This window comes from Odontomachus brunneus, unplaced genomic scaffold (genome assembly GCF_010583005.1).
Source record: "Odontomachus brunneus isolate Ranch 3 - 2012 unplaced genomic scaffold, Obru_v1 Obru_scaffold_079, whole genome shotgun sequence".
NCBI lineage: Eukaryota > Metazoa > Arthropoda > Insecta > Hymenoptera > Formicidae > Odontomachus > Odontomachus brunneus.
Genome location: NW_022639529.1, coordinates 1025385 through 1052729, shown reverse-complemented (window position 1 = coordinate 1052729; position 27345 = coordinate 1025385). Strand labels below are relative to the sequence as shown.

At 44.1% G+C, this 27345-nt stretch overlaps 2 protein-coding genes and 1 pseudogene across 2 annotated transcripts; 1 reads left to right on the top strand and 2 right to left on the bottom strand.

Annotated features, from left to right (window-relative positions):
* Window positions 1-5330: 5330 nt before the first annotated feature.
* On the bottom strand, window positions 5331-5708 carry LOC116847546. Its single transcript, XM_032822642.1, has one exon. The coding sequence runs from the start codon at window positions 5706-5708 to the stop codon at window positions 5331-5333; it is 378 nt and encodes a 125-aa protein (XP_032678533.1).
* A 17820-nt stretch (window positions 5709-23528) lies between these two features.
* Window positions 23529-24777, top strand: LOC116847545. Its single transcript, XM_032822641.1, has 3 exons — window positions 23529-23924; window positions 24333-24489; window positions 24632-24777. Exons 1-3 carry the CDS (start codon window positions 23691-23693, stop codon window positions 24775-24777), a joined length of 537 nt encoding a protein of 178 aa, XP_032678532.1. The 5' UTR covers window positions 23529-23690.
* A 29-nt stretch (window positions 24778-24806) lies between these two features.
* Window positions 24807-27345, bottom strand: part of LOC116847544 — a 10767-nt pseudogene continuing 8228 nt past the window's right edge.

The window sequence follows — 27345 nt, the reverse complement described above, 5'->3', positions numbered from 1 at the left end:
TCATAGTGATTTTTCAAAATGGGAATCACTATTTTCGAGGGTTTCTTTAATTGTATTAACCTTACTTTTAGCGCTACCCAGAAATAGGTATGCCTATTAACATTTTCCTCAAAAAAATAATTATTACTGCGCATGCGTAAGTATCGTACTAACTAATAACTTAAACCATAACCCAACGCAACCCATAATCCAAAACGAGCCCATAACGATAATCGGACCAATAACCATAACCCAACCCATAACCCATATCCAAGTAAAGACGGCGACTCCATAATGATTGCGAAAAAAACAATGAATATTAAAAATCCTTAGTACGTACATGTCTCATGAATATTTTGAATATCTCTCTCATAAAAACATACTTTGTTTAGTTGTTACATCAATTTGATTTTTCATAGTCATAAAGTACGATTCAATAATTCTTCGATTCTTCTCTTTTTTTATAGTTTGTAAAATTTCGATTAACATTGCATTATCTACAATTTGTTAAGGTGAAGAACAGCTCTAAAAATGGCTGACTATCAGCCCGATGACATTGTTGATATGATAATGGTGTTAGGCGAAAGTCATAATAATTATCGTGCTGCAGCAAGACTTTACGCTGAACGCTTTCCAGATAGACGACACCCAGATCATAGGACAATAAGTACATTAACTGAAAGAGCTCGTGGTGGACATATGGTTCGCCATCGCAGGCGCCACGAATACGACGAAAATGATGCTCGTGTTCTGACTGTTCTTGCAATCGTTCACCTTGATCCTCATATCAGCAGTCGCCGAGTTGAAAGAGAAATTGGCATACCTAGAAGAACCTTTTTGAGAATTCTTAAAGTCCATAAATATCATGCTTATCATTTAACTTTAGTTCAAGAGTTACAGTTTCATCATTTTCAACAGCGAATTATGTTTTGCCAATGGGCTTTGCAGATGATAGAGAATGATCCTGTTTTTTTCAACTTTGTGCTTTTTTCTGATGAAGCTAAGTTTCAAAGTGACGGAGAACTCAATAGGCATAATTGCCATTATTGGTCGGATGAGAATCCTCATTGGCACAGGACTGTGACTCATCAAAGACGTTGGAGCCTTATAGTATGGTGTGGCATCGTCAATGGATATTTCTTTGGTCCTTATTTTTTTGAGGAAAATGTTAATAGGCATACCTATTTACATTTAATTAGAGATCGGTTACCTGAATTGATGGAAGATGTCGATTTAGAAACGCGACGAAGAATGTGGTTCCAGCAGGATGGTGCACCACCACATTTTGCACGAATCGTACAGGCTTTCTTGAATGAAAATTACTATGGGAGATGGATTGTACGAGGCGATCCGGTTAATTGGCCTGCTTGTTCCCCAATCTCACATCCCCAGATTTTTTTTTATGGGGCTATTTAAAAAATATTATTTTCGAACAACAGCCCACAACAAGAGCAAACTTTGAAGATCGCATTCGTCGAGCATGCGCTGCAATTCCAAGGCAAACTCTCCTTAACACCGTACGCCATTTCCAAAGACGTTTGATTTTATGCCTTCAAGCAAATGGAGGCAACTTCGAACATTTGCTTCGAAATTAAATTAATAATTTTTAAAATAGTGAGAGGCGAGGGGACTCACTTTAATCCAGCACCCCAAAGGAAACAGTACTTACTACGTCCACGTCGTTGTTTCTGGGTAGCGCTAAAAGTAAGGTTGATACAGTTAAAGAAACCCTCGAAAATAGTGATTCCCATTTTGAAAAATCACTATGACCTTGAAATAACCTTGAAAATCGAGTTCAAGGTCAAGATCAGAGTACAGATAGGTGACCCCCTCGGCCCCCTTTAACATTTGTCTGAACCAATTTTACGTATTTGGCTTAGGTTCCGATATATTCAATTGGGAAATCAAAATTCGCAAACCTGACCTTCATTCGACCTTGCCATGACCTTGATTAACATATCATTTTGAACGTAAAATTTCCCGCTCTTTTCAAATCCGGGGTCAAAAATAGGTGTCCCATTTAAAAAAATCACTTTGACCTTGAAATAACCTTGAAAATCGAGTTCAAGGTCAAGGTCCTTGGTACCATTACGTGACCCCCTCTGTCCCCTTCTACTTTTGTCTGGACCATTTTTCTCTATCTGACTTAGATTACGAGAAATTCAGGTGGGGAGATTAAAATGGCCCACCCTGTATATATACAGGGTGTTTTTTTTTATCTTCAGACTGCTAATATCTCGAAAAATAAGCATTGTACGACATGCAAAATAAGCATTGTAAAAATGTCCCAAATAAACCCTCAATAGTTTCGAAGGCGCAATTTAATCCTACAAATATTATCCACCTCCCGCCCCCCCCCCGCTGGGGATGGGGCAGGGAGTAACTTTGGAATCTTAAATGGGAACTCCTACTTTTTATTACAGATTCGGATTCTACATCCAAAAGCACGTAACTTTTGTCTGAACTTTTTTTTCTATTTCTGATAGATGGCGCTGCATTCGGCGAAAATTGGGTAACCTTCGTTTTCTTCAAAGGAAATCCCCTATAATGACGTCGAAGAAAAGTAACTTTTGTTGGAAACATGTTTTTTCAAATTATCGTAAAATCTACGATAATTTTTTATCCGTTTTAACTAAAAAAATGAAAATAAAAGTTACAATCTCCAATGGCCTTGACCTTTACAAATGTTATACAAATGATGATGTTAAAAATTCAAGAGGTTTTAGTCGTCATTTCGACGTGGTCATTTCCAAATGGTCCATTCACGATCTTTCAAAACTTAATGTTAAATTCTTAACATATCCAAGTAATATTTGGACACATAGATGTCTCTGTCTTCCCGATTCGTTTCAGATACTCGTTGTAACAGCCATGCCCGGTCACAAGTTGGGTAAGATGAAAAACGAATCTCCCGTGCTTCCGCTCAAGCCACTCTCTGAAAATGGGGGCAATGGCCTCTCTGACTCGGGTTCCTGCCATATTTTTGCCAACCAGATGAATGCCCCACTGCCTTATCATTTGGGCCCGTTCGCCCTGCCTTATTTCATCCTCCGCCCTCGGAGACCAGTCCCCTCGAGACTTCAGGTCCCGTAACCTCCCATGAATCCTGCGGTGCATCGCCGCCAGGATGTAGAGGGGGGGTATCCGGGCCAGAAATGTGGCCGCCTCATAGGACACTGTCCTATACGCTGCAATAATGCGGAGGCATAGAAACCGCTGCATGCGTATGAGCGGTAGCTGGGCCCGTTTCCGGTCCGCCGGCGATGTCGGTGTCGCCACAGCCTCGCTCCAAAGCGGCGCCCCGTACAAGGCGACCGACAAGACTACCGCTGTAGAGTTTCCTCTTTTCCTCATGCGGCCCTCGTAGGTTGGGCATGAGGAGGCCGAGCGATCTAGCCATGTTCATGGCCTTGTTTGCGGCATACTCCAGATGGTGCACGAAGGTCCAGTCGCTGTCCAAAAATACGCCCAGCTATTTCATTGTTTTGCCTGCTTGTATTGTTTCCTCCTCCACCCTGACAGATGGGAAGTCAGTCGGCCTCTTCCGGGGGGGGATGAAAAACCACAGCTTCCGTTTTTTCAGCTGCAAGTCTTAAGCCCAGCTGCCGGATGCGGCCCGCAACCAGTGCAATCTGTAGGCTGGCCCGTAACGCAGCCAGTTCCACGGTCTCTACTGTAGCCATGATCAACGTGTCGTCCGCGTAAGCAATGACATAGCATTCCTCCACTCTGTGTACCCTTAAGACCCAGACGTAAGTCAGGTTCCAGAGCAGCGGATCGAGCACCGAGCTTTGCGGTAGCCTTGCGGGAGCCTTGCCGAGCTCCCGCCGTGACCCGACGCTCCCCCACCCTGCCACCCGCCACTGAGTATTCGATCCATCTGTCGGCCAGGTAGTTTCCCACGATACTTTTCAGGTATGCCGGAAAGCCTTTCTTGCCGAGCGCAGCGTGTATGCCAGGCCACGGAAGCGAGTTAAAGGCGTTCCTGATGTCCAGACTGACAGCTATTGCGAAACCACCATTGCCCGTGGTGTTTTGTACGACCCGTTTAACTCTCAGCAGGGCGTCGTACGTGGTCCTCCCTCTCCTAAACCCATACTGGTCCTCAGAGAGGTCTGCAGCTGGGTTTTCTTGCATCCAATGCAGTAGGCGGTCAACCAACGCACGCTCGAAGGATTTGCCTAGTTCGCTAAGAAGGCATATTGGCCTCATCCTGCCCGCGTGGTTTCCACCATCGTCGTTTCCCTTGGAGGCCTTGGGAATGAGCACGAGCTTGGCTTTTTTCCACACCTTCGGGAAGACCCCCTGCCTCAGGCATAGATTATAACACCTTGTTGCCGTGGCGATGGTGCACGCCGGTACCTTCTTCCATATGGTGGCCTTGATTCCGTCCATGCCCGGCGCGGTATTCATGCTGGGTCTGTTCTTAATTATGTTGTGGACCTCTTCGTGAGTGAGTTCCGGGCCTTGGCTCCACTGAGACGGCTCCACCGAGAGTTTCTCATCAAACTCGGTGATTTCACCCGTCGAGAATAATTTGTTGAGCGTCAGCTTAAGGACATCCGCTTCGAACCTCTCCGTGACCGCGGGTGCCGATTTCTTAAGCTTTTTGAGGACTACCCAGTAGGGTAGTCCCCATGGGTCCGATTCCACTGATTTAATAAGGTCTTGCCATGCCATGCTCTTTGCCCTTTTAATCTCAGTGTGCATCTTTTTTCTGGCTTCCCGATATGCGAATCCGGCCTCTTTCTTCTGCCTGTCCTCATTTTCTCGTTGCATATTCTGTGGGGACTGTTGCCCCTAGCGGTCAGGATTGCGATTATTTCGCTTCCTACGTATCGCGTGTCTTACATTGATCTTGGTAAGGGTTCTCCTAGTGGCAACGCACTCCCTCCTCAGGCCCTCGATCTCGGCATTCCACCAATACTCCTGTCTTTCGGTGAAGCGTTTACCTGTTCTGGGGGCCGCGAGGTCATAAGTCTCCTGAATTTTGGCCTGTAGCCATTCCGCGGTGATTTCTGCCGAGCTGGGCTCCCTTGGTTCCTCCTGACCGCTCCATTCCAGCGCGGTAGTGAATTTTTCCGTGTCGAACTTCCGTATGTTCCATCCCAGATGTCGCCTGGTTCTTCCATTGATTAGCATAGTCGGGGTTCTTGCCATCCTGAGTCGATATTTAACATCTGTGATCGGAAAGTGACTCATGGTCAGTGACCATCCATCCGGTTAGCGCGTTAATCGCGTCCGGGGTCGTCCATGTTAGGTCCACTGTGGATGAACCCCGCGGGTGTACACAGGTAGGGCCTCACCCTTGTTAAACAGGCGCAGGTCCAATTCCGCCGCCCATTCCTCGACTAGGGGCCCTTTACTATTGATGCCCGTGGGTTCCAGGTTTTGGATCGGGCATTAAAATCCCCCCCGATGATCATTTCAGCAGCCCGCTTGTCTCTGATGAGTTCCTCCAGTTCGTCGAGGAACTCTAGGTATTCGCCATGCACGATGTTGGGCGAGGCGTAGCAGGATACCAAAAGCCAGTCTCCGACTCGGACAGCCACATAGTTGCGGCCTCTCTTTACTAGTGGGCCCGTTCTGTCGTTAGGCATTCGGTCCGGCCAACATAGTATGGAGGCCAGCCCATTCCCACTGTTATGGCGCTGTTGAGTGTCTCGAGCCGTCGGAGGTTCCGAAATCAGGCACAGTCCTATGCCGAGTTCGTTCGCCTGTTGGACCATAAAGTCATAGGCAGGTCAGCTCCTGTTGAGATTACACTGTAGAATCTTGAGGTCCATTAGTGTTGTCCACTTGTGTTATCCCGGTCCTCCATCTGGGTCCCTGCTCATCCTGTCCTTCACGGCTTGGCATCGAGCTGTACCCAGCCTATGATTGCTGTCCTTCCCATTCTTCTCGCACACGGCACATTTCGGGCTAGCCGTGCAGTTCCGGGCGTTGTGTCCTTCCTGCCCGCACCTGTAACATAGCTTGGTGCGGTCTTCCACGGACTTACAGCTATGTCTAACGTGCCCGAATTCCCAGCACTTGTAGCATTGTAAGGGTCTCGCTTTCAGTGCCTCAATCCTAGCCACGGTCCAATCGATTTTAATTTTGCCCACCGTGATTAGCCGTATCACCGCGACCAGTGGGCATTGGACCCAAACTGTGCCGAGCCCATTGGACATTTTCCTTATTGGGCCTGCTTTTACCTCTTCCGGGGTGCATCCCCCCACTTCCGCAAGGACGCAGCGGACCTCGTCAACGGTTACCGAGTCGTCCAGCCCCACGACTCGCAGGTCCCCCTTGATCGTGGGTCTGGCGACCACTGCATCCGAGCCAAGTACTTCGCGTAGTCTGGATGACAGACTTTCCGCTTTGATTGACCCCTCGGTCCCACCGATCTCGACCAGGACGCCACCGTTGACGGCCCTGCGGATCCTGGTTTGCTCTATCCCAAAGTCCGCCAGGGATATTTTTTCTCTGGCCGTCCGCAGCGCGTCGCTGTAGGAAAAGTCGGTGTCACGGCCTGTTATTGTTACAGCTGCCGTTTTGGGGACCCTGCGCTTGGGTGGCTTCCCAGCCGCGGGCCCGCCGCTCCCCTTCCCATTCCGATATATAGTTTCGGCCTTTTTGTTCGTCGTTTTCCCGGAGCTGTTGTTCCGGATTTCGGCATTCCTTTCCTTATTATTAGGTATCGTTGTCGCGTTTCTTTTCTCTCTCTTTCCTCCCCTCGTTCTCCGTCCAGGCGTCCTCTCCCCCTTCCCTTTCCTTTCCTCTCCTATCACTGCAGGAAGTGGTGGATACTCTTTTATCCGGTAGGGGGTGGTCAGCCAGACTACCGAGGTGATTTTCGGTCCTCATTTAGCTTTGGTTTTCAGGCCTTCGTCTGTCTTGGCCAGGGGGAGGGTCGTGATTCTCTTCTTGGCTTGTCCCTTCCGTTTTTCTCCCCTTGTCAGTCTCGTCATTGTTGTTCAGCTTCTTCCTAACGTTCCGTCTGGTCCTGACCAGTTCGGAGATTTGTCGCGACAATTCTCTTTCGCGCGTGCGCTCCTCGTCCGTGGACTCGCACGTGGCCACTAGGGCCGACAGGGGAGCCCTGATTCCCTTAAGCGGGGGTCTGAGCAGCGTACCGGTTTCCTCCTCGTGGGCTGGTTCACATTCCATCAGGTCGTCTGCTATGGCGAGCTCTCCGTCACTTTCTCCCATGCCTTCAGATCTCCCGTTGTTTCTCAATGTGGCATTCGTGTCTGCCTCCGTTTTCAATCCTGTGCTCTTCCCTCTTCTGTTTGTTTTCAGCTGGCTGCCTCCTCTCTCGATTTCTTTAATCCTTCTATTGGCCTCCTCTAGGTTCTTTCTGTTTCTTTCGCACTGTGTTCTTAGTACATTCAATTCCTGCGTCAATTCTTTGTTGCGCATCTTTAGATGACACACACACACACACACACACACACACACACACACACACACACACACACACACACACAGGGGTATAGCAAAAGTATCGGAACGGCAAGATAACTCGGCGGGGGAGCATTTTAGAGAAAAATTTTAAATATAAAAGTTTCAAGATTTTTCTCTGGCTATCCGATGGTAACTTTAACCTTGACCTAGACCTTGACCTTCAAGGTTACTTCAAGGTTAAATTCGATTTTTCAAATGGGATTCCATACTTTTGACGCCAGAAATAAAAAGAGCGGAAAATTTTACGTTCAGATATGACCTTAAGTAACCCCTCCCCTTTGACCTTGGAGTCCCCCGCAAACCACGAGAAATTTGCAGTAGCCGAGTTAATCAAAGAACTTGACCAACTTTTACCTTTAGTGACCGTTAATTACCAGCAATGACCGCCTTTTACCTTTGGTAACCAACAATGACCAACTTTATTAGGTTTTGACCACAAATTTTCTCACATCAGTTTAATAAATGGAATGATCCATTAACTGTTATCTTCATTTTATCTTCGAAGTTATTCGAAAAATTATTCTCCACAACTACTCCACTGCTTGTTCCTTTGATAATCCAATTTTCAGGGTAGATTTTCAGGAGAATTATAGGAATTCATTGCAGGAGTTGGCTGCTTTTTTAGCTGACCTTTTGATAATTGCTGGAGCGGTTTACCATTTGCTGCATTTTTTTTTTTTTGATAGTCCTTTTCAGGATAATTGAAGGGAATTCATTGCAGGATTTGACTGGTTTTTTAGCAGTTTCTTTAAAAATCTTTTTTCTAATACTTTTATTTCGAATATAGATATATTGAAAAGTTTGCAATTATAATGCTGTTTTTAATCATAATCTGTTTCGAACGTCCTTAGGAGAGCAGCCGGTTCGTATTGGTAGATGCGGCTCGATGTCTCCTCGTCGCGTGGAGACTGCGGTCTTCGTCGCCGATAGTCCACTATCCAGCGGCCCTGTGAGATGACGTGGGGCGCAAGCGATTCTCGATCTTCCTAGGGAGGCGAGTGTACTCGCCTCCGCGTGTCGTGGGTCGCCGACTCGGATTGAGCGAGTTGTCTCAATCGAGGTGGTGGCCCTGCGGTAGTTCACCGCTTCCAAGCATCTCCGCGCTAGGAGAAGTCCCCCTTGTCGGATAATAATACTGTCGCGTGTGCGACGGAGACTAAGTCCCGTGTCGACTTAATGGCTCGCGTGGAGGCTGCGCCCTGGCAGCAAAGCAAAGGCGAGTGGAGCTCGCCTGAGGGCTGCTCTTTGGCAGCGGGTAAGTCTAGTGCGGACTTAGAAGCGAGCATAACTCACGTGGAGTCGCGTACGTGACGCCGTATAAGTCTTGAGTCGACTTATAAGCGAACTTAGTTCGCGTGCGTGCTGCGTCCCTGGCAACGACTACGTCGTCCTGAGAAGCCTTAGGGCTATCGCACACAAATTGACATAACTGCATATGCATAGCATAAGACCGTATGTACCAATGAGCATCGAGTATTAAGTCGCCATATTGGTGTTCGATGTTTAATATTCGATGTTCATTGGTCCATACGATCTTATGCTATGCATATGCAGTTATGTCAATTTGTGTGCGACAGTTAGTCCTTAGGCCTGTTCTACAATGTGTCGTATGTCGGCGTCGGACGCATGCGTACTCGGTTGTCGGCTGTCGCATAAAGCTGTCGGGAGTCGGTTGTCGTTATCGTAACGAGAGTTGGTCAACTCTCATCTTTTCCGACATCCGACTATTATACACAATATAACCTCTTATTTTCATCATGGAACATACAAATCTAGGTGAAATAATTATTGATTTTGTGCACGAAAATCATTGTTTATATGCTAAATGTAATGTGTGGCGCCCCAGTCTTCGCGACACACACATGCACGGGCGTACGCATGTGCAACCGCCGCCAAGCATCAGCAGACGCAAGCAGCAAGCTACAGCCGCGCCAATTGTTCGCGATCGCACCGTAAGTGCTCGCTGAACCAGTCGGTAACCAATTCGATTCCGAGCCGCCTAACCTTTCGGTACGCTTCTCAGTCTGTCCGGCCACGTATTCTCTCAGCTTCGTGTGCGACCGTATTTTTCGCCGCATCCGGTGCATTGTGTTCTGCTCGTGCTCGTTCTTTTCGTAACCGATTCTCGGTGCTCGCCACTGTGCGGTAAGCGTAGTAATCACGCGAGTGCCGTCTCTTTCTTTTAGCGAGTAGTCACGGGAACACACGCGTCGCGCATAGAGTCTCACGTGCGCCCACCGCGAATTGATCTCGCTCGTGCGTGGATCCTGTGTGCACTCGTCACCGGTGCATTTGCTCCCGTGCACTCTCAGGTGCCGGCGAGTTCGACACCGGGCGATAATCATTAGTGCGGTAGTGCGGAGCGAGCTCGGCTTCCACGTGCGTATCACGTGTTCGGCAAGCGAGCCGGCCGGCAGTGTTCGTGCGGCCGTGACGTCACGCGTTGCCACGTGCGGTTCATCATTGCGCTCAGCTGAGCGTCCTCTCGCTGAGGTCAGCTGGACATCGTTGCGGGCGTATCCTGGCATCGTCAAGCCAGCGAAGGGACATGCGAAGCCCTCAGGGTCGTCCTATCTCTGTTCGCCGCGTCCGACATTCCGCGCTCTTAGTGCTGTTCACGTGTTCGTGCACGTGAACAACGTTGTGCCACGTATCGACCTGCAAGGTCATCATACGTACGCTCAAGTCGGTCACAGGCTTTGTTCGCGAGAGTGTTGTTATTGGATCGGATCGCGCAAGCTCTGTTTTCTTTTAGCTTGAATTTCTTTGTCCGCGTTGACAGCCACGTCATGCTATCACGGTTCTTTCTTTTTCTTGTATAAGTGTTACCGTTAAGTTAGATATTCCGTAATTATTGTGCAACTAAATAAAGATTGTTCTCTATCGAGACAGAGATGCGGTGCGCCAATATTGAGCTTATTTCTTATTTCTTTTTTATGAGGTGTGTGTGTGGCTTTCACACATAGTGGGGTTGGCGGGAAACCGCCGGCGTTCCTCAAATGTAGATTTAAAAAATACTAGGGAAAAAAGAATGTATGGAAAAACATTTCCGAAACTTTGAAAATCGCTTGCTATCAATTGCCCCGATACAATTTGGGAAATCCTACATATTATTGAAGTCATCTGCTATTTTTAGCCATTCATTTTCTTCTTGTAGACGTCGAATATACAAGGTGAGTCATTTTAGTCTATGGATCCGAATATCTTCCAAATTACGGTATCTACAAAAAAATGGTTTAGATAAAAGTTGACCAGGACAGAGGGGGTCATTCAATTGTACCATTGGTTTTGACCTTGAGGTCAATTTTGAAGGTTACTTCAAGGTCACGATGGTTTTTTCTAATGGGACACCCTATTTTTGACTGCGGATTTCGAAAGAGCGGAAAATTTTACATCAAACTTGTCTTATGAAAAAATTGTTTTTGCGACCTTGGAAAGGTCAAAAATGAAGGTGAAATGTCTGAAAAACGATCTGGTGTACTTTTTCTGAAATGACGTGGTTTTCTGGGTAACACAAATGTGCATAATGCTTAAACAAAGTCAATGAATTGTAAAAGTGTAAATCACTTTAACTAGCTTGACCTTGAGGTCAATTTTCAAGGTTGTTTGAGGCTCATAACGCATTTTTTGATCAGTAAACCCTATTTTTGACCGCAGAACCTGTTTCTTGACAATGGGCTCTTAAACAATGGCACTTTTTACATGAGCATAGGGATTTTTTAGTTTTTCGACCTGACCTTTTGAAGGTCATATCAAGGTCATATCAAGGATAAATGGAAATCCATTTCTACTACGGGAGAAGCGGACGTAAGGTATCCGATACCTAATGCTAATAATCAACGATTGAAAAATACTAAACAATTACGTTTGATTTAAGATTTATAATTATTGTTATAATAATAGAGTTTTATTCCTTTTCTTTCTTACCCACTTCTGCATAATTGAAAAATTTACTATTTAAAGTTGCTTAAATTTAAAAATTCCAAACATACATACAGGGTATGTAGGTAATTACATTCACAAGTTACCTTTCCAGAATGGCTGATTATAGTCCTAATGAGATTGTTGATATTATATTAGTTTTAGGGGAGTGTCATTTAAATACAAACAACAAGAGCGTCGTAGGAGGAGGAGATAGAGGCGTATGCCTCCCTCTCTGATGGGCAAAACATGCCCAATGCTGAGCCGACCACCAGCTCTGCCGGGAGGGAAGAGGCCAGCAGTGGCTTCACTAAAGAAGCTGTGGCGGACAAACACCCCACTGGGAGTGTGGGGTGCCGCATGAGGTCGTCGTCGGCTTCGACGCGGCCTCGCAGCGACCGAGATGGCAGCCTTGGAGCGGGGAGTAGTGGCGATGATGGCGACTTCAGCGCGCGGTCGGTCTCCCCTGCGTCTGGCCCAAGGTTCGCCAAAAAGGATGGGCGAGGGCGGCCCGTTGTGCGATCCCAACCAGGGGACCACACGGCGGCGGCGCTCGCGTATAGAAAGAGAGTCAAGGAGGAGCGCGACGCGATTGTGGGCGTGGAAGAGGTCAGGGACCACAATATCCGCCCGCAGTCCCAGAGGGCCCTCCGTACTCAGGAAGAGGAGGGGAGGATCCTCCGCGACCTGCGGTCAAAACAGACCGCTGAAGTCTCGTCGATGGCCCTGCAGGCCATCGACGAGGTGAAAAAGGTCGCGGAGCGGTCCAAGAATCTGAAAGGAGCCTACAAGGGGGCCCTTTGGGATACCGCGGCGAAAATGGCCGCATGCAGCCTCGCTCTCGCTCAGAGGACTGAGATAATCGGTGGCTCTGAGCAGAGCGAGGCCGCGAGGATGGAGCAGGAGGCGGCCTCGGCCGAAATGGAGCGCCTACGGGTCGAGAGCGCTCTGCTTCCGCTCGAGGTCGACCGCCTCAGTAACAAGCTGAATGGGGCCCGAGCATCCGGCCCCTCCAGCGTGCCAACGGCGATCCCATTGATGGAGATCGACGAGCCCGCGGCACAGAATACGGAGGTGGATCGGCGGACGGGACGCAATTCCCGTGACTCGTCCGCCGATCGCAAGAGGAAGAGGACGGAAGACGCTGGGGGGAGGGGAATCCTTACTCCCCTCCCAGCCGAACAGGAAAAAAAAAGAAAAGGAGGGTGATCCGGCTCAACCAGTCTTCCTCCTCCAGTGATGAGGAGGCGACGGTGGAGGGAGGCGCCGGGTCGGCCCTGCCACTCCTCCCGACCCCCGATGAAGAGCGAATCGGGAAACAATGTCGGGAGGAGGTGGCGAAGGATACCCGGGAGGGAACACTTCCCCAAGGAAGGGCTCCCGCTCTCCAGGCGCGCGATGGGGCAACGGGAGGGGCAACTCGACCCCTACCTGGGAAAAAGAAGAAGGGGAAAAAGAAGGCCACGGCAGTGGAGACGACGGGGACGGGGGCAATCCCCGCGGCCCGCCGAGCCGTTGGGGGGCGACCACAGGGGGCCGCAGGGGGGGGACAAATCCACCCCTCGACCGGCAATATGCCCCCTACGGTCGCGGGAATGAGCGGCGGGGAACTAGAGGCTCTCGTAATGGCCCTAGTTCTCCGCCTTATGGAGGCCATGGGGGCCGTCATCCACGGAATAACACCCGGGGGGCGACCTGCGCGGCCTCATAATGTGAGCCAAAAGACGGGGGGGGGGACGGAACCGTGCTGCGCGCCCTGAATCCCCCCCCTGCAGTCGGGTCCTCCGCGACCTCTACCCCCGCCGGGGCCAAACAGTCTGAGATAGCGGGGGAGAGCAAGCGGAGGAAAAAAAGAAAAAGAAGAGTGGCGAGGGCGGCCCGTTACCCCAAGAGGGTGGGAGGGCCGCCCCTTGCAGATGCGCCTGCACCTGCGGCGGAAGCGGGCCCCCTCCCCAGAACCAGACCGCAAAAGTGCGACCGGTGGGGGGGGCTGACCCTCCTTCCTGCGCCACCGAGCCCAAGACCACCTGGGCTCGAGTGGTTGGGAGGGGAGAGAAGAAGAGTAAAGGGGGGGGGCAAACGGGCCGCCCTACCAGCCCCCCAAAAGCCGGGGCCCCAAAAGGGGGCCGCGGCCAAGGGGGGCGCCAAGAAAAAAACACGGGACGAGGGAGGCGGGAGTAAACCCGCCCACCCTAAGGCTCCTCGCACCGCCGCCGTCACGGTGAGCTGCCTCACGGGCAGCTACGCCGACGTTATGCGGCGGGCGAGGAGCCATATAGATTTAGGCGAGTTGGGAATCGGGGATCTCAGGACCACTGAGATACCACTGCTACAGGTGCACTGGTCCTCGAGATCCCCGGTCCCGAGGGGCAGGCCAGGGCGGATGCCCTGGTCAAAAGAATGTCGGCCCTCTTCACCGACACGAGGGACGTGCAAATTGCGCGTCCCTCGAAGAGGGCCGACATCCGTGTCCGCGACCTGGACGACTCAGTCACCGCGGAAGATGTGATCTCCGCGGTGGCGGTCGCCGGGGCCCGGCGAAATAAAGGCCGGGGCGATACGACCCGGAGCGGACCGAATGGGGACAATCTGGATACAGTGTCCCCTTTCGGCCGCAAGGAAGGTTGCGGGCGGGGGGCGACTCAAAGTTGGGCGGTCCTCCGTCCGTGTCGAGGCCCTGACGAAGCGCCCCTTCCAGTGCTTCAAATGCCTGGAGTGGGGCCACGTCAGGGCCCTATGTAAAAGTAAGGCCGACCGCAGTGGCCTCTGTTACCACTGCGGCTCGGCCGGCCACAGGGCCGCGGCGTGCGATGCACCGGCGACATGCCCGATGTGTCGTGACGCCGGACGGCCCTGTGGCCACAGAGTGGGAGGCCCCGCGTGCCAAATGGCAAAGCGGGGCAAGGGGGGAAAGAGTGGGAGTAGGAGGCGAAAAACCTCCAACACCCCTCCCACCCCTCCCCCCGGGAAGGAGAAGGAGCCCCCCCCTCAAAAACCAGAGGGTGGGGCTACATTGCCTGGGACCCCGGTCCCTCCGACGGACGCTGCTCCTAAGGAGCAGAGAAAGCCGCGGGGGGCCGGGGCCGGAAGAGCTGCCTCGCGGGAGGCGGGAAACCCGAACGAGGGTCCCCCTCCCGCGGGGAAGATAAGGGACGGCCTGGAGGAGAGCGGAACTAAGCCGTAATGGCTACCCGCCTCCTCCAGGCGAATCTCAACCGCGCTCGCGGAGCCCTTATTTTATTGAAGAGAACGTTGATAGACACAGTTACTTATCGTTGCTAAGAGATCACTTACCAGGCTTATTAGAAGATGTTGACTTAGCAACAAGAGCAAGAATGTGGCTTCAACAAGATGGTGCTGCACCGCATTATGCACTCATTGTACGTACCTTTTTAAATGCCAGTTACAATGACAGATGGATTGGACGAAGGGGTCCAGTTGAATGGCCTCCTTGCTCACCAGATCTGACGTCGCCTGATTTCTTTTTATGGGGATACTTGAAAAATGTTGTTTTTGCTGAACGACCAACCACAAGAGATGATTTTATGGACCGCATTCGTAGAGCTTGTGCAGCCATTCCTAGAGCTACCCTGCTTAGAACTGTGGATAGTTTTCAAAACAGATTGCAGTTATGCCTCGAAGCCAACGGAGGTAATTTTGAACAATTACTCCGTGGGTAATTCATTTAAATTACAGTGTCAGTGAGAGGCAAGGGGACTCACGATAATCAAGCACCCCGACGTGAGAGGCAAGGGGACTCACGATAATCAAGCACCCCAACGTGAGAGGCAAGGGGACTCACGATAATCAAGCACCCTAAAGGAAAATTGACCTCAAGGTCAAGCTAGTTAAAGTGATTTACACTTTTACAATTCATTGACTTTGTTTAAGCATTATGCACATTTGTGTTACCCAGAAAACCACGTCATTTCAGAAAAAGTACACCAGATCGTTTTTCAGACATTTCACCTTCATTTTTGACCTTTCCAAGGTCGCAAAAACAATTTTTTCATAAGACAAGTTTGATGTAAAATTTTCTGCTCTTTCGAAATCCGCAGTCAAAAATAGGGTGTCCCATTAGAAAAAACCATCGTGACCTTGAAGTAACCTTCAAAATTGACCTCAAGGTCAAAACAAATGGTACAATTGAATGACCCCCTCTGTCCTGGTCAACTTTTATCTAAACCATTATTTGTAGATACCGTAATTTGGAAGATATTCGGATCCATAGACTAAAATGACTCACCCTGTATGTTTCTTGTAATACTAATATTGCATTACACACTTTAGGAATATTATACACAGTCGATCTTCCTATCCGAAAATGTGAACAAGTGGTCAATACACTGTCTCCATTAGCAAGAAAGCTAAAAATAAATTTTAATTTATGATAAAATTTTATTTTTATACAATAAAATATAAAGTATATCAATATTTGCAACAGAATATAATGATTAAACTAACCTCAAAGTCACTGCAATACGTATCTCCGTTGACAAAGATTCTGTTACTTCTTTTTTTTAACTTTCATTTTAAAAGATCATGTAAGTGATCAAATTGTTGCGCGGACATCCTTGTAAGTTTAAAAAACTCATGATCATTCGTTCGAAAACATGTAAATAATATTCAATGAGCATCAAAATAGTTTCTTATGTTTCTTGAAATATGTGGTTTTACCCACCACCTTCTTGTTATTTTACGTCTATTTCTTAAATGTAATCTAATTTTTGTAATATGTAACAAAACTAAAAACACATTCAGCAATATTCTACTTCCCTTTTTTGTCATTGTAATTTCTTATTGCAACGACTTACAACTCAATTGTAGGACGGCAAGTCGTATTCAGATCCGACATTCAATGTACGACAAACGACATCCGACGCATTGTAGGAACAGGCCTTAGTGACGCGCATGGCTCGCGTGAGAGCTGCACCCCTGGCAGCGGAGCAATAACTAGCGTAGCTTGCGTGAGAGCTGCGCCCCTGGCAGCGGAGGAGTTATTGAAGGGAACTAAGACTCGCGAGGAGTTATGAGCCCGACAGTAAGGGTGCGTTCCGTATTAACGTCCGAACGACAATTTTTCATCCAAAGCCGTTCCGTTTAACAAAGTGTGACGTCATAACCGCGTTCTGTTTCACAATTTCCGAACGCCCGGGTGACAACCGTTCGTAGTGCTCGAAACTCCGACGAGAAACGTCTCGCATGCGCAAAACGGCACAGTGTAATAAAGCGCGACGATCAAATATATGTAGAATTGCGTTGTAGGTTATGTTTACGTTCTGTCATTTTTGTGTTTGAATATAAACATAAAGAATATATTATGTTTTAAGTTTTATATCTCAATTTAATTTTATTTATTTTTAGGTAAAACCTATTAATGGATAACTTAAAGACAGCTGGATTAATTGTGATCAGTTATTTAAACAAATTAATATTCTTTGATCAAAACATTGACAGCAATGAAGAAGATAGCGACGAAGAAATAGAATTATATTTGCACAGGTTGAAAGTTCATATTAATAATGTGGCGTCTCAGAAAGCGAGACTCCACGCAAGGTGCATCGCTCCTATTTAAAAGGACGTTTTCGGAGCGCACCTTACGCACCATCCTTTCAGGAACCACGAGACTCGCGACGCCCTTCCAAGAAGCGCGAGCCCGCGACGAATTCGCGGAAGCGCGGGACCTGCACCGAATTCGGAGAATCGCGAGCCTCGCGATTTTCGAAGAAATTTAAAGCTCACCGATAATAAACACCATGAAAGAAACAGAGTATAAATAGCGGACGAAATCGCAAGAAGAGCAGACTCCGCTCTCGACCTCGATTGAGAAAGGATCTCCAGAGATCAACACAGAGCACACGGGTAGCTAACCCTCCTACAAGGAGAGACCTTCATACACGGCGAGGGTCTCCGCAGGCACCCTGAAGCCCACGACGAGACAGCCTCAGGACGAGGCTAGCGACGTGGCTCGGCTACCACTCCGAGAAAGATGCCGGGAGCTATTCGGGACGGATAGCGAGGAGGAGGAACTACGGATCTCCGCTCTGAGCTCTCCATGGTCGTCGGCGCCGGCGACACCGTCACCGACTCGACCACCGAGGACCCTATCGCCGAGGAAGAAATCACGGAAGACGACACAGGCCGCTTCGACCAAGGAGACCGTGTCACGGCCGTTACCCGTGGGGGCCTCGCCAGTCTCCAGCACGAGATCCAGGCGGATATCTCGTAGAGATTCTAAGACCATGGCGCCTCCGTCTCCTTAGTCTCTCGCCCGTTAGGCGTACCAGGCCGCCGCTCCATCTCCTAGAAACGTGGGACGTCCGGGCAAGACGGCCGCTTTCTCCACGCCACTCAGAGCAGGGGTTGCGACCACGATCACCACAACCGAAACGGCAAATCCACGACAGGGCCACGCAGACCGCAGCGATCTGTCTACAGGACGCGTCACTGAGGAAGCCGGCCGCAACACGCTCGTCCCGGAAGGTCGCTCGCCCGGAGGTCTTTAGAGCCCACGGCTCCTCTCCACGCAAGCGGGCTCGAGTATCCTCGTTTCCTTCGCGAAACAAGAAGCCGAGGTGCGGGGCCAAGCAATGATGATAACCACACACTAACATGCCACCACTTATACATAAATAAACTTGCGGGTTAAATATTGAGCCTGTCTCATTATTGAGTACACCCTTTTCCTCCTGCGAGTACAATTAAGATATTAGCTAAGATCTTGTGAACGCGAAGCGAACGCAACCACAATAATCCAGCAACCAAGCCTCATTGCACTGAAAATTTTATCGAAAGAGTTGTCGATGTGTCTACCGCTTCCGAATTTCAAAGCCACTTCAGAATAACTGTGACAAGTTTTCAATGGCTTTTAAATCGTATAGCTCCTCTATTACAAAGTGCTCGAGCAGCTGGACATCAAACTACAGATCCAAAACGACAATTACTCGCCTTTTTATGGCTATTAGCAACACCAGAGAGTTTTCGGTAACTAAACAAATTATACAAAGTACAAAATATTCATTTTGTAGTTTAACATTTTTCTTACTTTGCAGATCAGTCGGTAGTCGTTTTGACCTAGGAAAGTCTACACTATCTGCTATTTTTATGCGAGTTGTGATAGCTTTAAATGAAATTTCCCGACAAATAATATTTTGGCCAAATATTGAACAACGTCAACAAATAGCATTATCTTTTCAAACTTGCTGGGATAAAAGGCATAGTTGGTGCTATCGATGGAACATATATTCCTATCAAGACTCCAAGTTCAAGTTCGGATGTCTACATTAACAGAAAATGTTTTCATGCTATAACTCTGCAAGTAATATGCGATAATAAAATGTCAATTCTAGATTGTTTTGCAGGTTATCCTAGCAGAGTATCAGACATAAGAATTTTTCGAAATTCGCCAATATACGAAGATTTCACAAATCATCCAAATAATTATTTTAATGAAAACCAATTTATTATCGGGGATAAAGCATATCCCGTTTTGCAATGGTGCATACCTCCCTATATTGAGAGAAGAAATGTTACAGAAAGACAAAAACATTTTAATATTGGGTGTACAACTTAATTCGGTCCGTTTTTTTTGCTTGAAAAACGCATTTATTTGAATGATAAAATGAATTAATACATTGAAAGTATTGTCCATCGCTAAACACTACTTTTTCCCATCTTTCTGGCAATTTATGGATTCCGTCGCGGAAGAAGCGTTCATCTTTTGAAGCCAAGAATGAATCGAGTCAATTTTTGATACCCTGTTCTGAAGTGAAGTGTATCCCAGTCAAAGCGTTCTGCATCGATCGAAACAAATGGTAGTCGGAAGGGGCAAGGTCTGGGCTATAAGGCGGGTGAGCCAGAACTTCCCATCCGCTATTTTCCAAATAGTTTTTAACCGGAAAAGCAACATGAGGCCGAGCGTTGTCATGGTGAAAGATTATGGACTCGTGTCTGGTCGCATATTGACGTTTTTCGGCTATAGCTCGCTTTAAACGGATCAATTGTCGCCTGTAGAAGTCTCCCCTGATGGTTTGACCAAGTTTTAGCAGCTCATAGTGGATCACACCCTTCTGATCCCACCAAATACAGAGCATTACCTTGGCATCATGGATATTCGGCTTCGGCGTTGATGTTCCCGGTTGGCCGGGCTTTACATACGATTTTTTGCGTTTCGGGTTGTCGTAGTGAATCCATTTTTCGTCCCCGGTAATGATTCGATGCAGAAAAGACTTCTTTTTGTACCGTTCAAGCAACATTTCGGACATGCAAAATCGTCGTTCGATATCTCTCGGTTTCAATTCGTATGGGACCCAATTTCCTTGCTTTTGGATGTATCCCGCGGCTTTGAGTCGTTTCGAAATAGCTTGTTGAGTAACTTCCAATGTTCTTGCGAGCTCTTTTTGCGTTTGACACGAATCTTGATCGAGTAATGTTTCTAATTCTTCATCTTCAAACTTTTTCGGTTGACCCGAACGCTCTTTGTCTTCAACACTAAAATCACCACTTTGAAATCGTCGAAACCATTCTCTGCAAGATTTATCCGACGGTGCAGATTCACCATAAACTTCCACAAGCATTCGATGCGCTTCAGCTGCACTTTTCTTCCAATTGAAACAGAAAATCAAAACTTCCCGCAAATGGTGCTTATTTGGAACGAAACTCGACATTTTCAACGCAGTAAAAATTAAACTTGTGCAAAACTCAAAGGCTTGTAAACAATATTTGGTTGACAGATGTTGACACTTCACGATACAGCAAAAATCAGCTGTCGCCGTCAACCATTTATAGCACCTAGAGCCATCTTTTGAAAACGGACCAAACTAAGTTGTACACCCAATACTTGCCACGCCAAGTCTCGCCAAGTAGTTGAACGTTGTTTTGCCCTTTTATTTGGAAGATTCAGGCGACTGAAATATCTTGATATGAACAGACTTCATAGCACCAATAATAATTGCTGCATGCGTTTTACATAATATATGCTTAAATAACCAAGAAAATGAAGAAATACGAGACATGTTTATAGATGAAGGGCTTCAGGCAGTAGTGAATAATGCTGGCAATGTTAATCATAAAGCAGCTAATTGTAACAATACGAACGCACCAGAACTGGAAAGAGAAGGTTACACATTACGGGACAAAATCGCAGAATATTTGTATCCGTTTCAATAAAAGTCACAAATTTCATAAATCATTGGCTTTATTTTATATCCAATCTAACAATGTGTTTTCCCATTTACAGTTTATTACTCAGCACAGCACGATATCTAAAATTGACGCATGAGATATCTTTCAGAGAGTTCTTTTTGAAATATCTTAAAAATATTTCTTTAAGAACTCTTGAAGATATCTTAAAGTTCTCTTATGCGACGATTTTAGACATTCTGCTCACTGTACTTTTCTATTCTGTGATCTTCGATCTTTTTCACAAATATAGTTTCATTTGAAAATTTATCGTAAAAAATCACATTGGAAAACTACACAATATATAATAGATAATATCATTTTTCTTAAAAACTACTTGAACACAAAATATCTTAACTCAAATAATTGTACTTACAAACTACTTGAACGTTAACTATATTTTTAACGTTAAATATATTTATTTATTTATTTCGCAATAATTGTAGATAATAAAAGTAATATCACATGAATTTCAGTCTAAAAGTAGTATCACATTTTTAAAAATAAAATAATGAAAGTATTACATTTCTTTGGTCAATCTCCATTACAATACCTTAGTGATCTACCTTGCAATACAAAATAACATGAATTTATGATCCTTATGAAGTAATAGAACTATAAGCTGATTAGGAATCTCATGTTGAAAACATAAATTTATAACGGAAAAAAAGTACTTTATATGGAAGAATAGTACTTTAAAACTTTTAAGTTCGATTATCCATAATCGTTTAAAACAAAATGTTATTAACTATAATCGATTAAAACAAACTGTCATTAGCAAATCTTTAAAAATAAGGAAGCAAAATAAAATATATTATTAACATTATCGAAATGATTAATTTTTAATATTTGATATGTTTGCAAATGAATTTGCAATATTTTCTAAAATTTTTAGAGCTGCATCTTGTCGAGCTATTAACTCATTATGACGTTTCTCTTTTTTAGCCTCTTTCTTTAAAATTTTTTTCGTATGTACTTAGTTGTTTTGCTAATTCACTTCTTCTTCTTATCATTGACTTTTCATTTTTCTTTTTTGTAATCTCTTCATCGTCACTGTATGAATTTTCTTCAATTTCAACCGATGATGTCTTACAAGCGCGTTGAATCTCTTGTAAAGAAGATGCAGTTGACACTGGCTGCACATCAGGATTCTGACTAAATATTTCGTCCATTTCAAAGAAGTAATCGAATTTAATCGTACCTGCTCCACTGCTTTTTTCACCCATGTTATCTTTCTTTTCCATATATTTCTGTTTCAGGTATTTAAATTTGTTTTTTACTTGCTCAGTTGTGTGCATCGGTAACTTTTGAGCTATCATGCCCCATACTTTATCATTTTTCATTGTTGTACTTTTAAATAAATGTTTATAGGACTTATATAAGCGTATTTGTTCTATGATTTCATTTCAATTCCAAGAAGTTCTGCTTGTGGTATTGTTTTCTTTTTCACTATCTGTAAAACAGTCAGATCCTGAAACTTGCATATCAGCTTGAATTACACTGTTTGGAAATAATGTAGCAGCTTGGGAAGGGTTAATGAACATTAATGTATTCTCTGCAATAAAAAAATAGTATTGAAATTTTAAATATTTATAGTCATCCTCAAAATTTGTGTGCGAATAAACAACATTTTTACATAACCTACAATTTATATCACAATATGTTTGCACAGGTAAAAACACTTACCAGGTATTTTTTGAACCATGATATTTCCTGATGCATTCGTGATGACATTTCCGTTTGGCTCAGTTACAAGCATATATTCCATGTTTCTTATATTATATAAAATGTAAGCATACAGCAAAGCATAAAGGAACATGTCACTTATGCGCAAGCGCAAAAACGTCCGAGAATCGTTCCGTTTCACGAGACAATCTTAGTGTGTGATGTCACATTTTGTCCAGACGAACACTCCGGTATACGGAACGCACCCTAACGCGTGCTGTCGAACTGATGCACGATATCTACAAGACGTGAGATATCGCGAAGGGAAGCCGTCCACTGCGGTGGAGGCTTCGAGGTAATCCGGAATGGACGCGCGAAATTTTCTCGTAAACGCCGATCGTATCAAGAAGGTGGAGATCCGTGGAGTTACCTAACCTATCTCGTACTACAATGCCAACGTGTCCTTAGACACTCTAAAGGCAATAGCCCAACGTGCAGCACACTCAACAAGGCCGTGGAGACCAAAGAATACCTCGCTGAGGCAGTGGCCGTGATGCGCACCGGCAATCAAAGGCTTAGAGCCGTCGCCCGCAGCGTCTTATATAGGCGCCGAACCGAAATTTAACCGCGAGCGACGGCCCCGACTCGGCTCGCTGCCGCATAGCGGCGACGGCGCGAAACAGCGGCGAACGGTATCCGCCCGCGAGCGGAACGCGCCTGGCGCACGGCCGCCCGCCGTACTCCGTCCGTGCGGATGACAGCGTCCGCACGGAACATAATCATAATACTGCTTTTAAATTTTAAAGTGTCTAATTTTTACCGTATATTTGCATTCATTTTTTTCTCTTCCTGCTTCACTGAAATATTACAATTACTTGTAGATATGGCTTTTGCAACAACTTTGTTAAACGATGCACGTCAAAAATGCACGAGCACTGCTGCATGTTTTGGTGAGAATCTTATTAATATTATTATTATTAATATTATTATTAATATTGTTAATGGTTACGGTTCTATTTATACATCAATTATTTAATATGTATATAAAACCAGGTTCCCAAAAAATTGACTTGATTATTAAGTGATTATGTATATATTGATGCATATATATCAAATAATTAATAAAAAATGAACAATTTTTATTTTGATAAGTTATTTTATTTTAGATACATCTGAACACACATTGCCTAGTTGTTCCTCAAATAGTACTCCTAATATAGATCAAATAAATGGTTTGTATTATTTTTTTCTTTTCTTACAGTTTCTTTTTTTACAGTATACAATAGTATGATCTTTTGTTTAATTAACATACAGCATTATTTTTTTTACAGATAGTGAAATGGATGACATGCCACTTTCACTGAAAATAGATGAAAACTTCAGTGAAGAATTATTAGGTAAAAGTAAGGAAATTTTAGAATATAGGGTTTTTTTTGTTTTTTTATCGTGAATACATTTTAATGTTTTATTTTGCAATCTAGATTTCAGGTGATCTCATGAAGCTGCTTCTATTAAAGGAATTTAGACATCATGAGAAAGACATGTATGTAGGTAAAATTACACATAAAAAAGTATGGGATAAAATAGCAGAAACTATGAAAGCGAAAGGGTATATAGTGACAGGCAGGCAGTGCAGTACAAGATTCAATACAATGAAGCGTACGTATAAAGGAATCAAAGATCACAATAATAAATCGGGTAATAATAAACGGACATGGCGTTATTATGAGGTAAATATATGGATGGATGAAAAAGAGTGATTACATATTATTACTTTCTTTTGAACTTACAGACATAAAACGTGACCAATTGTTGGTTGGAACTCTAGTAATAGAAGCTATTAAAGTTCCTGGCTCCTCATTATAGATAGCTTCATAAATAATATGAAAGTGAGAAAATATGCCCACATTTCTTACAATGTACACAAAAGTAAGATATTTCTTAAAATGGAGCTAATCTGAAAAAAAGGGACTAGGAGTCTATATTCGTAATAGAACTTTATATTTAAGGCCTTCATAAATCCATCTTTATATGCTTTGTAATGAAAAAAACCTTACAATATCTAAAGATGAAATTAAGAAAGCTTGAAATATAAAGTTAGACTATGAATACTAGCATTAATGTTATTTTCTCTTCAGATTATGGACAATTTTCTCGGCACAAAACCGTACATGAGTCATATATCAACGATGTCGTCTACTGGTTCCGAAATTTCAAATATTTACAATAGTAACAGCAACTCATCCAATAGCTCTATCTCCTGTATCTCGGATGTGGATGACAGCAACATTTCTCGTAATTTTTATACTATTTGCTATTAATTGAAGTAGTAACTTATATTTACAATGCTGAAATTCGAATAACAACTTTAACCGAATTCTAATGATGAACATAAGTCCCTTGGACAGTATAGTTTTATGAATATATATATTTCTAGGTAAACGTAAAAAAACTGATCTTGCAAGTGCAATTGTAGAAAGTCATGCAATAGCAGAAGACAGAAAAGATAAGAGACATAAAGAAAAAATGGAATTGAAATTAAAATTAATGGAGAAGCTGGATAAAATCTTAGAAAAAATATAAACATAAAAATTATTTCTTATTTACTTCTTTATTATTATTATTATATATTATAGAAATACAATGCGTTACATATATGTACGAAAGTAAAAAACATTTCAATAAAGTTATTTTTTACTTGTACAATGTGATAGTACATAATTAAGGATCCTGAGTAGGCGCTATAACTGTTTTTATTGCACATTTCTCATTCGAAGTCTTTCACATATTAAATCTCTTTTCGCTATACCAGAATTACCAACGTCACAATAATGTTCAATATTTTCATCTTGATGGATCATTTCTTCGTTGTTGATTTCCATAGTAAGTTCATCGCCTCTCATATATTATGTAACACGTAACAAGCGAGAATGTGCTTTGGAATGAAGTCTACTTGGTTCCTTGGTAATGTAGTTAAAAGACTTCGGAATCTTCCTTTTAGCAACCCAAATGCTCTTTCAATGACTCGTTGATGCGTGGCAGAAATTATAATTGTATTCACGTTCTGTTAAGCGTCCGTTGTCTCTGTATGGTACTAATAAATTGTCATGAAGTTTGTAGGCACAGTCTCCAAGTAAGTTGCAATCATCTGGGAACTTTGTTATATCTCTCAAATATGATTGGACCTCCGATAAACGAAATATTCGTTGATCGTGCACAGATCTTACATACCCCCCCAACGTAACAATGAATAAAATAAGCATTATGATCACATACAGCCTGAAAAAATAAACATGAGAATAAATATAAATAAAATCAAATTTCTTGAAAAGTATTTGAAGCAATCAGACATTTTACAATAATCATTTGATAAAAAAGCAAGTACCAAGTAATATAATATTTATTACTGCCTAATCAGCTAAGATATATTATTTAACGTATATAGACAATTTATGCAAATTAGCGCATTACCTGCAGCTGAATAGAATGGTGACCCTTTTGATTAATATAAGCTTCAGGATTATGCTTAGGTGATGGAATATTAATGTGCGTACCATCAATGGCACCAATGGTTTTCGGAAAACCACTGATGGCTTCGAATCCACGCCATGTTTGGCCAACTCGTTCGCCTGTAGGCCATTTTATGATAAGAGGTACTTGTGTAATTAATGCTTTTATAACGCGTTTTGTTATATACAGTGATGTACTTCTGCCAACATTAAACCTCTCGTTAATGGATCTAAAAATTCAGAAATGAAAATATTAGAAATTTCTTTATTCAAGATTGTACAATACCTGTATGCTCTTTCTCTCTCTCTCTCTCTCTCTCTCTCTCTCTCTCTCTCTCTCTCTCTCTGCTTTACACATATTACAATATTAGAAAATTGGACTATTTTAAAGTTGTTGGCAATATAGCATAAAGCACTTAGAATCTATTACACAATCTTCGATTAATTTAATCAGCTGATTATTCGATTAAAATTGACATATATATATATATATATATATATATATATATATATATATATATATATTTGTCGTTAAACAGAATTGACCAGAAATAACCAATCATAGTTATACAGTTTACTTGTCGATTAAGTTAATAAGAGGTTGTGAAACTGGTCTTTACGAAGCTACTTTTTCTAGTGAACGCAGTTATATTGATGTAATATAACTGAATGAATCTGGAGTGATTAGTCTCCACAGCGCCAACAAAAATTGCTTGCGTGGACAAACCATTGGTGTTCCTATTGCCTTTATTATAATTTTAGCTCAATGATAGATAAAATATAATCAAAAATTGTACAGGATATCCTAAAACATAAAATCATTTATTATGATGTGTTGTGTATGTATATGCTTTACTCAAAACAACTTATATATTTTTAATATAATAAGCATTATGATTTTTATTAAGATTACCACTAGAAATAACTAAATTATGTACATCGTTGTTTATATTTAATACCTGAAATGAGCCTTAAATTGCTGATCAGTTAATGCTGGTCGTTAACTCCACATAATTTTCTCTTTTAGACACTTTTTTCGTTTTTTCGCATAGTTGTCTATAATTTCCATTTCTTCATCACTTTCAGAGGAAGATGAAGTTTCTATTAATTCACGCATTATACGTACCACAGCTTTCAATTTATTTTTTTTTCTACTTCCTTCTTCTTGCGCCATTCCGTTTAATTTGCTAGAATTACAGTACCTCTACGCTAGGTATATGCCTCTTTCTCTTTAATTTCGGTTGCTAAATAACTGTAGTGCAACGCTACTTCTGTTCATGGAGCTTACTATCACTATCGCGCTATTGGCTCCACGAACACTCTTTGGTAGCGTTTGCGTTGGTAGCGCGATAGCGAGCTCCGTGAACGCACCCTTTGTATATGCATGTATATGTACATATGTATGTGCAGTTTTATATATACAGGGTGTTTGGAAAGTACCGGGACGCCCGAATATCAGGAAAAATATAAGTTTTACAAAAAAATGTTTTGGACAAAAGTTGTGGCGTTTAAAAAGATGTATTTACTGATCACATCAGTTTGACCTTGGGTTGCGTAGCGAAGGTCAGGTCAAGGTCACATTAATTTTTTTAAATGGAACACCCCATTTTTCATTGCATATTCTTATAGCACATCTCGAGAG

What these genes read in the sequence shown, in the direction of transcription:
- LOC116847546 (XM_032822642.1), bottom strand. Translation starts at nt 5,708, where the DNA reads ATGGTCCAACAGGCGAACGAACTCGGCATAGGACTGTGCCTGATTTCG.
- LOC116847545 (XM_032822641.1), top strand. Translation starts at nt 23,691, where the DNA reads ATGAAGCTGCTTCTATTAAAGGAATTTAGACATCATGAGAAAGACATG. An exon ending in GGACATGGCGTTATTATGAG is followed by an intron (nt 23,925 to 24,332) that starts GTAAATATATGG and finishes TTTTCTCTTCAG; the next exon opens with ATTATGGACAATTTTCTCGG. An exon ending in GGATGACAGCAACATTTCTC is followed by an intron (nt 24,490 to 24,631) that starts GTAATTTTTATA and finishes ATATATTTCTAG; the next exon opens with GTAAACGTAAAAAAACTGAT.